The sequence below is a fragment of the Styela clava genome, chromosome 12 (assembly GCF_964204865.1).
Source record: "Styela clava chromosome 12, kaStyClav1.hap1.2, whole genome shotgun sequence".
Classification (NCBI taxonomy): Eukaryota; Metazoa; Chordata; class Ascidiacea; order Stolidobranchia; family Styelidae; genus Styela; species Styela clava.
Window position 1 is genome coordinate 10197737 of NC_135261.1, and position 13611 is coordinate 10211347.

Sequence of the window (13611 nt, forward strand, 5' to 3'; positions counted from 1 at the left end):
GAGAAAACCAATATTACTACTCCATATTCAGCATTGCATTATTAAACACTAAAAAAAATTCAAAGAAGTACCATCTCTATAAAAAGGCACATTATAAAAATAATTGGGCAAACTATTTTTATGTTATCTCCAAAATTATCTTATCACAAATGTCTCCTCAAGACACTCAACAAGCGCTTCGTAATAAATAAACATGACAAAGTCAATCCAGAATTTAAACCTAAAACTTACTTCCTACTTAAAATTGGCTCCTTTTCTAAATCAATACTTCTCATTGCATAAAAATTCAGTCATACTTTTTAGATGCTTTACAAAGAAATAAAAGAGTAACAATATGAATATAACATTCCTGTGCCATTCTTTGTTAAACTATAGGCCATATCAAATAAAAATCATTTGTGAAATGTAACACCAGCGATATGTGTTGACCTGGAATGACATTAATGTTATAATACAATGCAATAGATGTTACTGTATTATAGTCGAAAGATACTTATGAAAACAAATATAAGGAACAAATAATAATTTATATAAATATGATTCCTAATGTCCTACTTCAGACGTCAAACAAATCTGTACTGGGTATACCTCCCACTATGAATGTCATTGTGAATAAAATGAAATACAAAAAAGATATATATAAAGAATAACTTCTTCCTCAGAAGCAAATTAAAAACAAAATTTTGGAAGATTCTGATAATTATTGCAATATTTTATAAGGAACAGTATAAAAATTATAAAATAATTCTATTTCAGTCATCGGGACATAATAATTTTTATCTCAGCAACCATTGTGAATGAGGAATTGGAAAAAGTTGTTCTTCAATTGACAATACAATACAATAAACTCTTGTGACAATATGATTTTTGCACTGATGAACAAAATGATAATTGGGCGTTAGAAAATGATATATGTTTTTTTTTATTGCGAGACAAGTAATCATAGAAACGTTTGCTTATTTCTGTCTACTTTAAAATTCCAAAATATTGAATTTTAAAACTGAATTTCACCAAAACATTTGGAACCAAAATTAATCAGTATTGTTTCGAGAAGAAACAAGAGAAATATCTTGCTCGATTTCGGATGATTGTCTGCCGACCATCCGTATGTACATTGGAGGGCCGTGTTACGTCACATCGGACTTCGCAGTGATGTAATTTTCGGTTGACATAGTCAGGTGGCGGTTAGGAATGTCATGTGCAAAAATTGTTAAGCAAGACTAACCAGAAGTAATTTCAGCGTGTACTTCAGGAGACCCATTATTTTTAATTTTTAGATAAAATAACAACAATGATTCAGTTTATATGGTATGTTTTTAAACAGATATGTTCTAGATTTGTAAACTTGTTTCCCTAAACCACAAAATGTAGCCCAAGTAATAATTTTAGCCAGACTGAAGTGTTTTTTCTATGACATCTTCGTTTACTGGGACATCACCAGGAGTATAATTTCTCTGTGAGCCAACAAAACAAAATTTCTATTCCTAGTTTCCCATTATTTTGAAGGAGTACTTTGAATTATTTAAAATTAAATTGGTAATTCAAGATTGTTTCAGAATTGTGACACAGCTTGGTGAGCAATTGCATCAAGTAAACAGTAATTAAATATGATGTATAATCTTGTAAGGCCAACTAACAAATTATGGGCATAAGAAAAATTAAGAGTAAGTTTATTTTAATAATTGAAAACTGATTAATCCAGAATGTAGAATGAAGTTAGGACTGGACAGCGTTCCTAACTTAAACCTTTATTTGCAGGAATAAGCCTAGCTGAAATGTGACAATATCATTCTAATGTTAGAAGACACGTTCATAAATATTAGAATGCTGATGTTGCTATTGAAGTAATATTCTCCCAAGTTTATGGAATAAAATCGTAACTGTCAGACTTTGTAATCAAAATCACAAGAGTAGACTTTACCCAAAACAACAAGAATCAAGTTATGTATAAAATCTTTGATAAAATAGTCAATTTGAAATTGGCACCGAAGCAAGACAAGAGCGATATTGAATAAGATAAGAGTGGGAAAAAATTTTGTCATTGCTTCATCACTGCATTAGTACAGTAGTCTATAGATCCGAAGATCGGGTCTAGTATAGTTTAGTACCACAGGTACTTCCATTGGGCGTAGCATAACAAATTTCGCATAGGTTATTCCTAACCCCCACCTGACTATGCCATCCAAATACTACGTCACAATGACGTCACCATCACGTCATATGGCTTGCCAAAGTATAATTACGATCGCCCGAAATGGCATCTGCGCCGCCGATAACGAACTTGCTACCGCTGGCGATCTCTCTCCTATCGTGATCGTTGTGACGAGAAAACGAGAGAAATAACTTGTTCGATTTCGGGTGCTCATCTGCGCGTTTTGGACGACCATCTACATACTTTGGTGGGCCTTATTACGCCACTGTGACATCGAAATAACGTAATTTTTCGGTGACTTGATCCGGTTGGGGTTAGGATTGACATATGCAAAAATTGTTGAGCCAGGCCAACTAGAAGTGCATGTGTTACTAAACTATCCTATACCAGACCCCGAAGATCTGGTTACAGATTTTATAGAAAGAATATAAAAAAAACTCACAGTGCTTGTTGTGTGGCTTGAGTGAAATCATTTTTCAATGCACCAGAGTTTATTCTATTAGAAGAGTCCTTCTTTTTCCCGGCCTTGGACATAGTTTGGCCAGAATACCGCAATTAATATTTCGGTTTTCAGGGCTTTTCCAGAAACATGAATTTCCTGGCAGCAGTAAGCGTTTCTATAACGACGCTTATGAGCGACATCTGCCGGCAATATAGATCAGAATATAAAACCGGTAGTGGTACAACTTGAATATTTTCGCAACAGTCTTTGTCCGAGTGTATCGAATAGGGCTTGTAACTATGGATTATTATGTTATTCAACCCATTTATATTAATAGCGAAATAGGTCACTTTATTATTGCGGCAGCGATAAGCTTTCTTTGAAGCGACCAATTTAGATGACGTCAAAAATTTTGACGGCCATTTTTATTTTTATGTTTTCTGATTTATAGAAATATAAATGCTTAGGAAATTGATTATATTTTATGCAACAAATGTAGAGATAAAAAGAAAACACAGAGGCGCGTGAAAACACGTTATAAACTGCTTCCGACATACGGCTTTGTGCACACTATAGTCGCATTTGCCGCGTGTTCTCATATACCACCATGTTTTCCCGAAAATAAGACTGGGTCTTATTTCAATTTTTTTTACAAAAAGTAACACTGGCCCTATTTTTCGGGGGATGTGTTATATTCCTATTTATTAAAAACAAAATTACAAAGAAGAGAATTACGAGATTTTCAAATATGTAAAATATAGAAACCGATATCCATTCACTTATAAAAAACCTTTTTTATTCAACTGCAAAACATGAATACCAATCATTTTAAAACGTGTATGAGAGATTTCTTGATATCGACTTGGTAAAAAAAATTCGCGTTATTGACTAGGTCTTATTTTAAGGGGAGGGCTTATTCTCGGGGAAAAACGGTATGTTTTATTTTTTTTAATTTAGAAATTTAAAATGTTATTTTAATATTTGCTAGATATTGTGCTTCGTAGGGTATAGTTTTTCATGTAGTACGCGCTATGTTTTTATAGTTTAAATTTTAACAGGTACTCAACCGATTGCTTTCTGGAAATGTGATATTATGGTTATCTTCTTCGGAATTAATTACACTTGATTACAGCGGAATATTGTCAAGAAACAGGGACGATAATACACAATCAACAGCAAGTAAACAAAGAGAAACAGAACAATCAGAAAAGCGAGCTTAATTTGCGTGGTCGCTCTTTACCACACACATACACATACAAACCATGAATAGCACTCAAATAAAATAAAACTCGAAATATATATATCCGGAGCATTTCCTAGTTTAGTACAATGCTTACCAGAATTTCAAGACAAGAAACTGAAGCAAAAATAATGGAAACTAAATTTTAGCAATACCATCTAAAAATATACCTCATAAGATTTTGCTTACTTTTTTGACTGTCGGTTTCTTGGAGAGTTTTTATGACCAAAACTTGAAGACGATGCAGGAGAAGCGTTCTCTCGACCACTACCTTGTCCGTCACTAAATCCAACATGGCCGCGACGTGTCGCAGTCCGGCTCATGCTTTTCACACTCGAACATTTTGTTGAAGACACTGAAGGAGATCTTGATCGAGCCTTCGGCACAGGAAGCATACTACTGTCAAATCCTTTCATTGGCGATTTGTTACCACTCTTAGCCATGATAAAATAACCCTCGCGCTAAGTTGAACGTTAACACTTAAGATTAACAAACTAAAAATTGAAGTAACTTGAACCAGTCGAGGCAACACAAATTAGTACACCCGATATCAGGCAAAACACAATACAATTTGTTACTAGCAACCTGCTGAAATAGTTGCTATCGCGCGACAATTGCTTGACATATACCGGGTAAATATTACCCTAAACTATTTCCTAATACCCTACTTACCAAGCATGAGCCACAAAAAATATTTTGATATGTCGACTCAAATAAGGTCGGCCTGATAAAATCTGACAAAAGTAGTTTGTAAATACAGACTATCATTTGTAAATATTTTCAGTTACCCACGAATACTAAAACCAGGCAAATATAAAGCCATAAATCACAGTATATGCTACGCTTTACGTCATATAGGGACATTTTATATTTATTCGAAATAATTAAAATTTTCGGTTTCTATTTAACAGTTTCTATCTATACGGAGATTCAATATTGCATGAGATGTAGAATTCTGACAGTAAGTGTGATCCTTTATACGTCAATTCTTATCCATTTAAACAGCAAAGGGTGTTGGGACATTAATCAGTAGTGCGGATATTTTTTAAACTAATCCTATGCTGCTAACATAATTTGATTGCCAAGAATATACTTATCAAAAAATTTTTGAACTAACAACTTATTCTTGTTTCCCAGAATTATTCAACAAGAAATATGTCACCGAACAATATAAACCTATGTCACGTATTCTTGTTACAAAAGGTATAAATTTCGATAATCATTAACCATGTGTGGAGTAAAGATAATCTGTGCTTAAAAAAGACAATTAATCATACACCAATATTGAAAAGTCCCATTTAAAAAAATGTCATCAATCTGTTTGCTTTTACTATAACAGCTGGTGGTTTTGTTTCTTGGCGGATTACTGAATAACTGTAAGACATTTGATTGTGTGTGTTGGACAAACGAATCGCGTATCACTTGTTAGCAGATCCACGGTATGTGTATTTCTTAATTATTAAATACATTTTTCCGATAACTGTGATTAGTTTGAAAATGATGTAAAACACAACAAAATTTAATTGGAGCACATTACAACCCAAAACTTATTAGATTGTACAGAACCAACGTAACAACGGAATAAGGAGAGGGTAATTTAAATAATTCCATACTTTCTTAGTTCTGTTATACAATTCATCGCATATTTGACATTTTTTAGAAAGCATTCTTATTAAGAATTACTTTACAATGTTACATGGTAACTTCGTTGAAAATGGCTGTTAGCAAATATCCTATACAATTGGTGATGACCGGATTAAAAGTTCATGTTTTTAATCTCACGAGAGTGGGAAATACGAGACCACAATTTAAACCGACATTTTACTAAAAAAGCTAAAGAATTTGTTAGTAAGAATAGTTTCTAGTTGTAAAAACTAGTTCATACAATCAAGCGGTCACCTTAAATAGTAGGTAGAGTTATATATAAAGAGTAATTGCCGAAGGTAAATTCTGGTAAAGACAAAGATACGATGAACATAAGTTTAAATGACTCTTATTAGTTTATCACGTTTAGATTTTGCAATTTCAGTTTTGCATTAAAATAATTACTTTGGTACCTACTTCACATCTATACCATGTTCGATAAATATCAACAATTAACTGGTGTGTCTGTGGGATGCTATTATTAATGCGTCTGGTTAAATCGAATAACGGATCATTTGTGTCTTCTATCATTTTTAAAGATAATTTTTTGTTCGCGTCTTATTTGAGCGAGTAATTTATTTCAAATTCAACGTATATTTTCATTACTCAGTATTCCTGTCATAATCTTCGACATTCATGAATGGAATAAAAGCGAAAATTGTTTATAGCTGACCCATGCAAAAACCAAGAATATTAAAATAAAAATCGTTCTTCATTCCAATCAACTTCTTCGCTGCGTAAGAATGTCCTAACCACTGACAAATATTTAGTTAATTATATTCAATGGTCTTCGAGTGTTGATAACATGAAAATAAACATTGTGTCTTTTGTAAAGATGACAACCGAATCCTATTGATTTTGTTTGATAAGCCCAGTGGTTTATGTTGTTTGTTTTACAGCTGCGACATTATGTCAAAACGGTGTCATAAGAAATTGTCAGTATTCGAGGCAAAATCAATTAAACAATGCCACTCGAGAACATATTATGCCAATGTTATATCCCATATTATCCCATATATGTCATATTCCATATTATAAACTTTATAAGACAAAATGAATTAAAATACGTTGAAGTAAAAGACAAATAATACTTATATAGTCTGAGAGTGAGGAAACAGGTGTGAAAAGCTGAAAATTTGGGAATTCGATGATTCCATATAGCTGTCAATGTGTGTCAAGAGTCCTGATGCACTAGCACAAATTAATGGAACGTTTCGTTTGAACAACATCAGATTTTACGGACAGAAGTTTAAAATTTGACTCGTTTATATAAAGGTAATATATTCAAGTACAATATATCCACAAAAAATAGTTAATCGTCATTTTTTCTCTTCGTCACTATTTTCTTATCATCTCTCATATTGATACTGATAAAATATAGACCTATTTCTTGCCCTACGACACACTCCAGACATGGGCAAAGTACAGCCAGCGGGCCAAATCCAGTCCGTTGGGTAATTCAATCTGGCCCGCCTGATGCTGCCACAACCAAACTGAAATCAAACACTGTGAATATTATTCATAAAATGTGACTTTTCATCTCACTCTCACATGGCCTGCCAGTCTAGGTGGGCACATTTTTGGCCCCTGGTTCAAAAACCTTGCACACCTCTGCTGTATACAATTACATATCCCTAAATTGATCTTTTCAAAATTATTAACATGTAATCATCTAACTGGACTCGACTGGAATTATATCCCAACAACCGATATTTCTGATTTGGTGAAGTTTAAAACACAAAGAACAATTTTGAGTGAAAATTAAAATATATATAATACCTCCTCGAAGCGTCGTTAAGTGTCGTCTTCTCTTGGCGATCGGACACTTACACTCGACGAAGAATAGAAATATCATAAAACATAGATACATAGCTTAAAATAATTATCGTTTGTCATAAGTCCGATATAAACAACAAATATGTTGTCATGACGACAAATCCTAAGTATACACTCAAAATTTACTTTTATATTTTGATAAAACAATCGTATCCTCTGTCCACTTAGACATTGACCAATTGCACTCAACAAAATTTGATTTTGCGAATACGCTTTCTTGTCGACTAATTATTGATGCTCTTCCATGATTACCTTTACCTACCCACTCGTGCGAGTTTAGCATGTATTCCTAGATTGAACTGTTCGAATACTTTGAGGCATTACTGTATTATTTATATATATTTACCATGATTCCTAGCGTTGATTAAAATAAAAATCTCACCGGCTAGTTATGGATCTCCACTTTCTTTGAATTCTTCTGCTTTTTGCACTGAGTGGTGGACGCTTTGGATGTTCTGATATTGTCACGCTCGACTTTCCGCTTCTAGCAGATACAGCACTCAGCGAAGAATCACTGAATTCAATTTTATAATAGGATTTTACACGGCCATTTTTAACTTTTGATAGGAAATATTTATAGCTTTCGCAAATGTATTTAAAACTATAGCAATTTTGAGATAGTTAAAAATTTAATATCAGATAGAAAATGTGATCGCGTTGCCAATTCAAAGTGTATTTCCCTTCACGACGTTTTACAGTGTAATAGCTTGTAACTGTGTACAGCAGTAGTAGCAAACTGTGGCTCGCGGGTCAAATGAGACCCGCAAACTAATTTTTATGGCCCTCAAACTAATTACTTTCCTTGCATTAAAAACAAAATTTCCTTATTTGCACCTTTGTCGTAACAATGGGTTTTGCACGGCGTTTGTTCTGTAGTAATTAACGAAAGCCTATGTCAGTTATATGTTGTTTACTCTTCGAACCAAACTAGTTGGGCCCACACGCTACCGGAAATGTGCATATTCGGCCAAGTAAAGTTTGCCGAACACTGGTGACAGTGTAACAGTTTTGAATCGTTTTGTTTGTTTTGTTTATATAAAATCAAAGTTGAGTCTGTGCACGTATCAAAAAACATTGTCTGACTATTATTTGTTTTATTTCTGTATGTATACGAGTAATATTATTTATATTACCTGCGTTTCAGTATCGCTCTCCTCTTCTTACCATCTCTAGTTGATGGTTTGTCCGTATGGCCATTATGATCATTTAATTTGTGAGACAACAAACTTTTCTTATTTCTTTCTTTACTGTGATCTGGTGTAGATCGATGTTTTGAATCCTTTTTGTGCTGTAACTCCTCTCTCTTTTCATGCTTCGGTCTGTCTCCGGGTGGATGATGAGAATTCGTTCCAGTGACGTCATTATTATTTGGAGACTCATTGTCGAGTGTCATAATCGTTTTAGTTCATTTATACATTTACGAAGTAAATTTTTCTGCAAACTTTACTACAACATAGTGTCAACATGACCTATTCAATATTTCATCAGGATCATTTAACTAAAGGTGGATTATTTTCAGGTCTTACACACGACCAGTATTTGAGAAAGGTATAATTTATCCTTATATGAATGGATATGGCGTTTTTCTAGTCGTTTTTCAAGGTCCACGAAACGGGCCTGTCAACAAACACTTGTCCTTAAAAAATATTGAATTACTCATTTTAACTGGTAACTGTAGAATGTTCGTAATTACTATCCTATGGAATTCTCGATGAGCTGGAACAAAAATAAACGCATTTGCTTCACATATGAAAAGCCCCTTCATTTATCATTATATGTTTCGATAGACAGTGGATGTAACGCGTGAATAATGAAGTAATAATCAACAATAACAAATTTTCTCATTTTTCTACGTGATTTTATATGATTCTGAATTGGCGTATCCACGCTATTATATTGTTTGTTAACAACAAAGACTAAAGCACGCCATTTAACCCATGTTACTACGTACATAACAAAGGCAAAGAAAGATAAAATAAAAATATGATTATAGATCTTATGTTGCAATCTATTAAAAACTGAAGAACTGTTTTTATCGCTGACTATCAAAAAATTCCCGACTGGCTCAGTCAATTTTAATGCGTATCCAGTTGCTCACTTTTACCCCATCCCTGTTCCTTTCGTGAGATTTTGGACTGCTGACTTTTCATGTCAGTAGGAATACTATAATTTTTACCAGGAATCTAATTATGTCAAAACTATTTTGTAAAATACAATCAATTTGACGACAACCCAACAGTTTTTAAAAAATTGTAGTATTTTTAAAATGAACGTATATGTGAAAACATAAAATTCATTTTCTTACCAATATGTAAAATCCTGTCATATAAGATACTATAAATCTCTCCTCTGACTACGTATACATTATTTTGATGAATGGCGTATTTCATAGACCCCACCAGTCATTAACGACTGGTTTATACGTTAGCACAGTACAATAGACATTGGTAACGCTATTTTTATGTCAACAGCCGCGACATTTCTATAGAAATTAGGGTTATTAACAATTGAATAAAATTTTGAATGCCATCTTTCCCTTAGATAAACATTGAGAATGTGTAGATAGTACACACAAGGAGAAATAGTTTACAACACATTGCTACTATATATTGCCACTTTGCCAGTGATAAACTTTATTGTATAAATTTACAGAGTTATAAAAACACTAAAAGGGCCTTTGAAATGATAGCAAAACCCAAGTATATTTCAGTGTTGCTTCCTGGCCTTGTCCGGTCTATTTGATTGGTCCATGCACCAACTAAAGACTAAATACAAATCATGACTAAAAATAATTCGTTTTGTGGTCGACCCATCATCGCAATTGCGCACAGATTTCCCAATAATATTATTCATTAAATTCGATCTTCGTTTACTGTCGTATTAGAGCCAATAAACGAATATCGAAGTCAACTGTTCACATTTAATCGTTAAGTAATGTAGGCCTATATGCAGTTAATTTGTGGATGGAATATTGAAGTTTAGCGTGAATTTGAGAGTAAAATCTAAAAATTGTTATTATAAAGTTTTCGTACGTTTTTTTTCTGTACTTTTCATGCCTAATTCTTTAACCCCAAATTTTGCTGAAAATCAAAAAAAACTTTTGGTCAGCAAAATTTGTAGGTTTACATGAAGATAATTGTAAAATGGTTTTCAAAATGTGATAACATTTTACTGAACACTAGGAATCTTGTGGCATATTCCGTAACGAATCAACAAATCCAGACTGATAGGTCTTTAGAGATTTCATATATAAATATATGCTAACTATAATGGAGTCGATTTTTTTATGTGGTTATGTTCACAATCATCCGCAAACTACAACCATTGCTACGTAAGTTATAGAAACTATCAACTGTGATGCAAACGAGTCATTTGTGACTAAAATTCAATACCTTACTTTCTCTTGCTCCTGAGTTACCAAAAGGTGAGTAAAATTGATTTTGAGTTGTTTCCATGATTGACATTCAGTAAAGTTTCTACTGATAAAAGTTTACGCTATTGAAAGTTTGTAAAAATGATAGAATATTCTCCTTTAAGTATATATGCGTATAAATATTGTAGCCTTCTTCTTGACATGTTTCGCTTTTAAAACGTTTAAACCGGACTATAAGTGTTCCTGTACGCACAGTGAAACAGAGAATGCTCTTTGAAAGTGTATCTCAGGCAATGGGCGCGGCTTGAAAAGTTAAAGGACCACTGCTCTACGGTTTCCGTAATTGCTTATTGAGAATGAAGGAAACAGTTTAAGCAGTTTTAGATTTATTCATTAATTTGCGTCATCATGCTTTACAACTGTTTCCTTGCCTTGGAAAAGTATTGTAAATACAGCAATTTATATATATTTAGGTGGAGAACCGTGTGTGAGGAAGTTGAGGAACGGTCGTCTGATATCAGAAGGATCCTGCCAGAATCCAAATGCGGATGGTAATATATGAAAATATTATAATATTGTCAACTTGTTTATCGACAAAGTCATCCTCATCTATCGTTCGTTTCTCTTTAAAAGATAGCTAGCTACTAGCTGGCGGCCCTAAATTATATTATGTTAATTAAACTAAAGAATCTGTCTGATTTTACAATATTGCTCGATAACTATCACGTCTGTCAAATATCTAACTTGCCCACATGATTAGCAGTTGTAGTATGCTTTGTGCCAACAGGTTGTGCTCTCGTGTATTTTTCAACACAAATGATTAGGGCAGAAAATGAACAATGTATAATTCAGCGTATATACGTAAATTAACTGTGATATACATTTAAACCACTAAAATCAAACAGCAATGCTCAAAGATCGGTGCTCCCGTAGTGTGTGTACCAGATTAGGGTCAGGGGATAATTTTATTCTGATTTTCCTTATTTTAGTTCTATTATGAGTTCGGGACTGTCTGTGTTAGCCAAGTGAATAAACCCCCTGCCCAGACGTTTCAGTTCCTTTACAGTTTGCGTAACTTGATGTAAAGTAGGCGAACAAAATCAGTTACCTCCATATTGGTACACACACTTCTGGTGCGCACAAAAATCTGGCTGAAAAACTGAATTTTGAGCGCCTTTCGTAGCTCAATGACTAAAATACTTGTATCGTTATCACCAGATATCATCAATCAACTAAGACAAAATGTATACAAAAAAACAACTTGGTACCCAGCAAGCAATGGCTTCTCATATAAGCTGTTCCATGAGAGAGTGAATTACAGAACAGCCCAATTAGAGTGCGAGAAACATGGTGCAAGTCTCGCTTCGGCTGGAATCCGGAGTCCTACAGTGCGCAGGTAAATATTTAATGAACTGCCATAAAATTGTTCTGACCATAGGTTCTCAAAGTGCTCTATACGGTACCCGGGGTCTCCGCGAGAGTAACATATAGGCTTCGGGGCTATCCGTGAACTTGAAAAACTTTGTAACTTTTCAAAGAACCAATGAAGGCATTAATAAATTTTGACAATGGTAGTGTTAATTTAAATTTGACATTTTTTATATAAGTTCTAATATATATAGATAATGCCATGTTTCAGTTACAGCCTTGTTGCCACATTCGACACTACTGTCAAGTGTCATAATGTGTGGGTCTCTGTAAATTGTAGTCAATCTCTTCGCGGACGACATATCGCCAAAAGTTTAAGAGATAGCCCAGGTTTAAACTACTTCAATTTGGTGTAGTTGAGCCCAGAGATCCAGCGACTATTAATTAAAGATCAGGGACATGCTATGAAAATTGAAACAAAAATTGGTATGGACGTAAAAGGGTATAGTGAAAAAGAAACAGGAAAGTAAGTTTGAAACAAATGATTACGACAAATCCGACATGTAAATTTTTCCAAACGGTTATTGATTACATTAACAGTGGCCACCTACGAGTTATGTGGGGTTTTGGATTGTGCGGACATATCGTGGCAACAGAAGCCGAGGGCCTCACTTTTTATTGAAGGCAATCATATAGTATTCTAGGTAATCAACATTTTACAATTGGTATAATATTTAAAAACTTTTTAGAAAACTAGATTTTCAGATTTCTGCATCAACGAGCGACCTTTGTGTTCATATATTTGATCATTACTCTTATGTCACGGTGACCGTACATTTGAACCCAAGTACATTTGAACCCATGTGTATATCCGCGGGTTCAATCTATATGCGGGTGCTAAAACCCATGGGTTAGGTTAGTATGGGTTCAAATATCCGTAAAACAAAAAAATTTTCTGTAGGTGCAATAGTATGCAGATGCAATCGTCGTGGGTTCAAATGTACGTGGGTTCATATGTAATGGAACCTTATGTCACATGTAAAATCGAGTTAGATTACTGGGAATTTTTTGCATTGATGTTGCATTTGATAAAATATGGAAAAACCTGCAGATCGTTTCCTTATACTTAATGGTTTATTGACGTAAATGTTATAACGACTAACGCTAAAATAGTGTTCATGTTGATTACTCACTATTGAACTATAGGAAATGATCCCGCAGACGGGAACTAGAAATATCAGTAATTAAAACTTTATTATGCAACGTGGCATTTTGCTGTTGTTTTGGGTTCAATGACACGGAAATTAGCAGATGGCGGCATTTTTTAGTTTCCTCATTATATTATTTTGAATAACTGCACTTTAAACTTGGTATAAAATTTAAAAAACAATCAGCAGTCAAATACACCAACGTATTTTTATTCAATCTGAAACGTTTGTACATAACTTTCTAAAATTCAAGCAATGAAAAACAACTTCTTTGAATCAGGAATAATATTGTTTGTTTAATTTTCATTATAGTCTGTGAATTACCCTCTGTCAAAGAGTATCTATTTT

At 33.8% G+C, this 13611-nt stretch overlaps 1 protein-coding gene across 8 annotated transcripts in view; it reads right to left on the bottom strand.

Moving 5' to 3' along the window:
- Nucleotides 1-8722, bottom strand: part of LOC120329227 (androglobin-like) — a 52668-nt gene extending 43946 nt beyond the window's left edge. For 7 of the 8 annotated variants that reach the window (XM_078118300.1, XM_078118299.1, XM_039395775.2 and 4 more), the window contains exons 1-2: nucleotides 8448-8722; nucleotides 7697-7828 (exon numbers count right to left, since the gene is read on the bottom strand). In XM_078118300.1, coding sequence (XP_077974426.1) covers nucleotides 7697-7828; nucleotides 8448-8707 — 392 coding nt within the window. In that variant the 5' untranslated portion in view covers nucleotides 8708-8722. Of the gene's footprint in view, nucleotides 1-2594; nucleotides 2785-7696; nucleotides 7829-8447 lie in introns of those variants that run through there. The other variant, XM_078118302.1, reaches the window with a different exon arrangement.
- Nucleotides 8723-13611: the final 4889 nt, after the last annotated feature.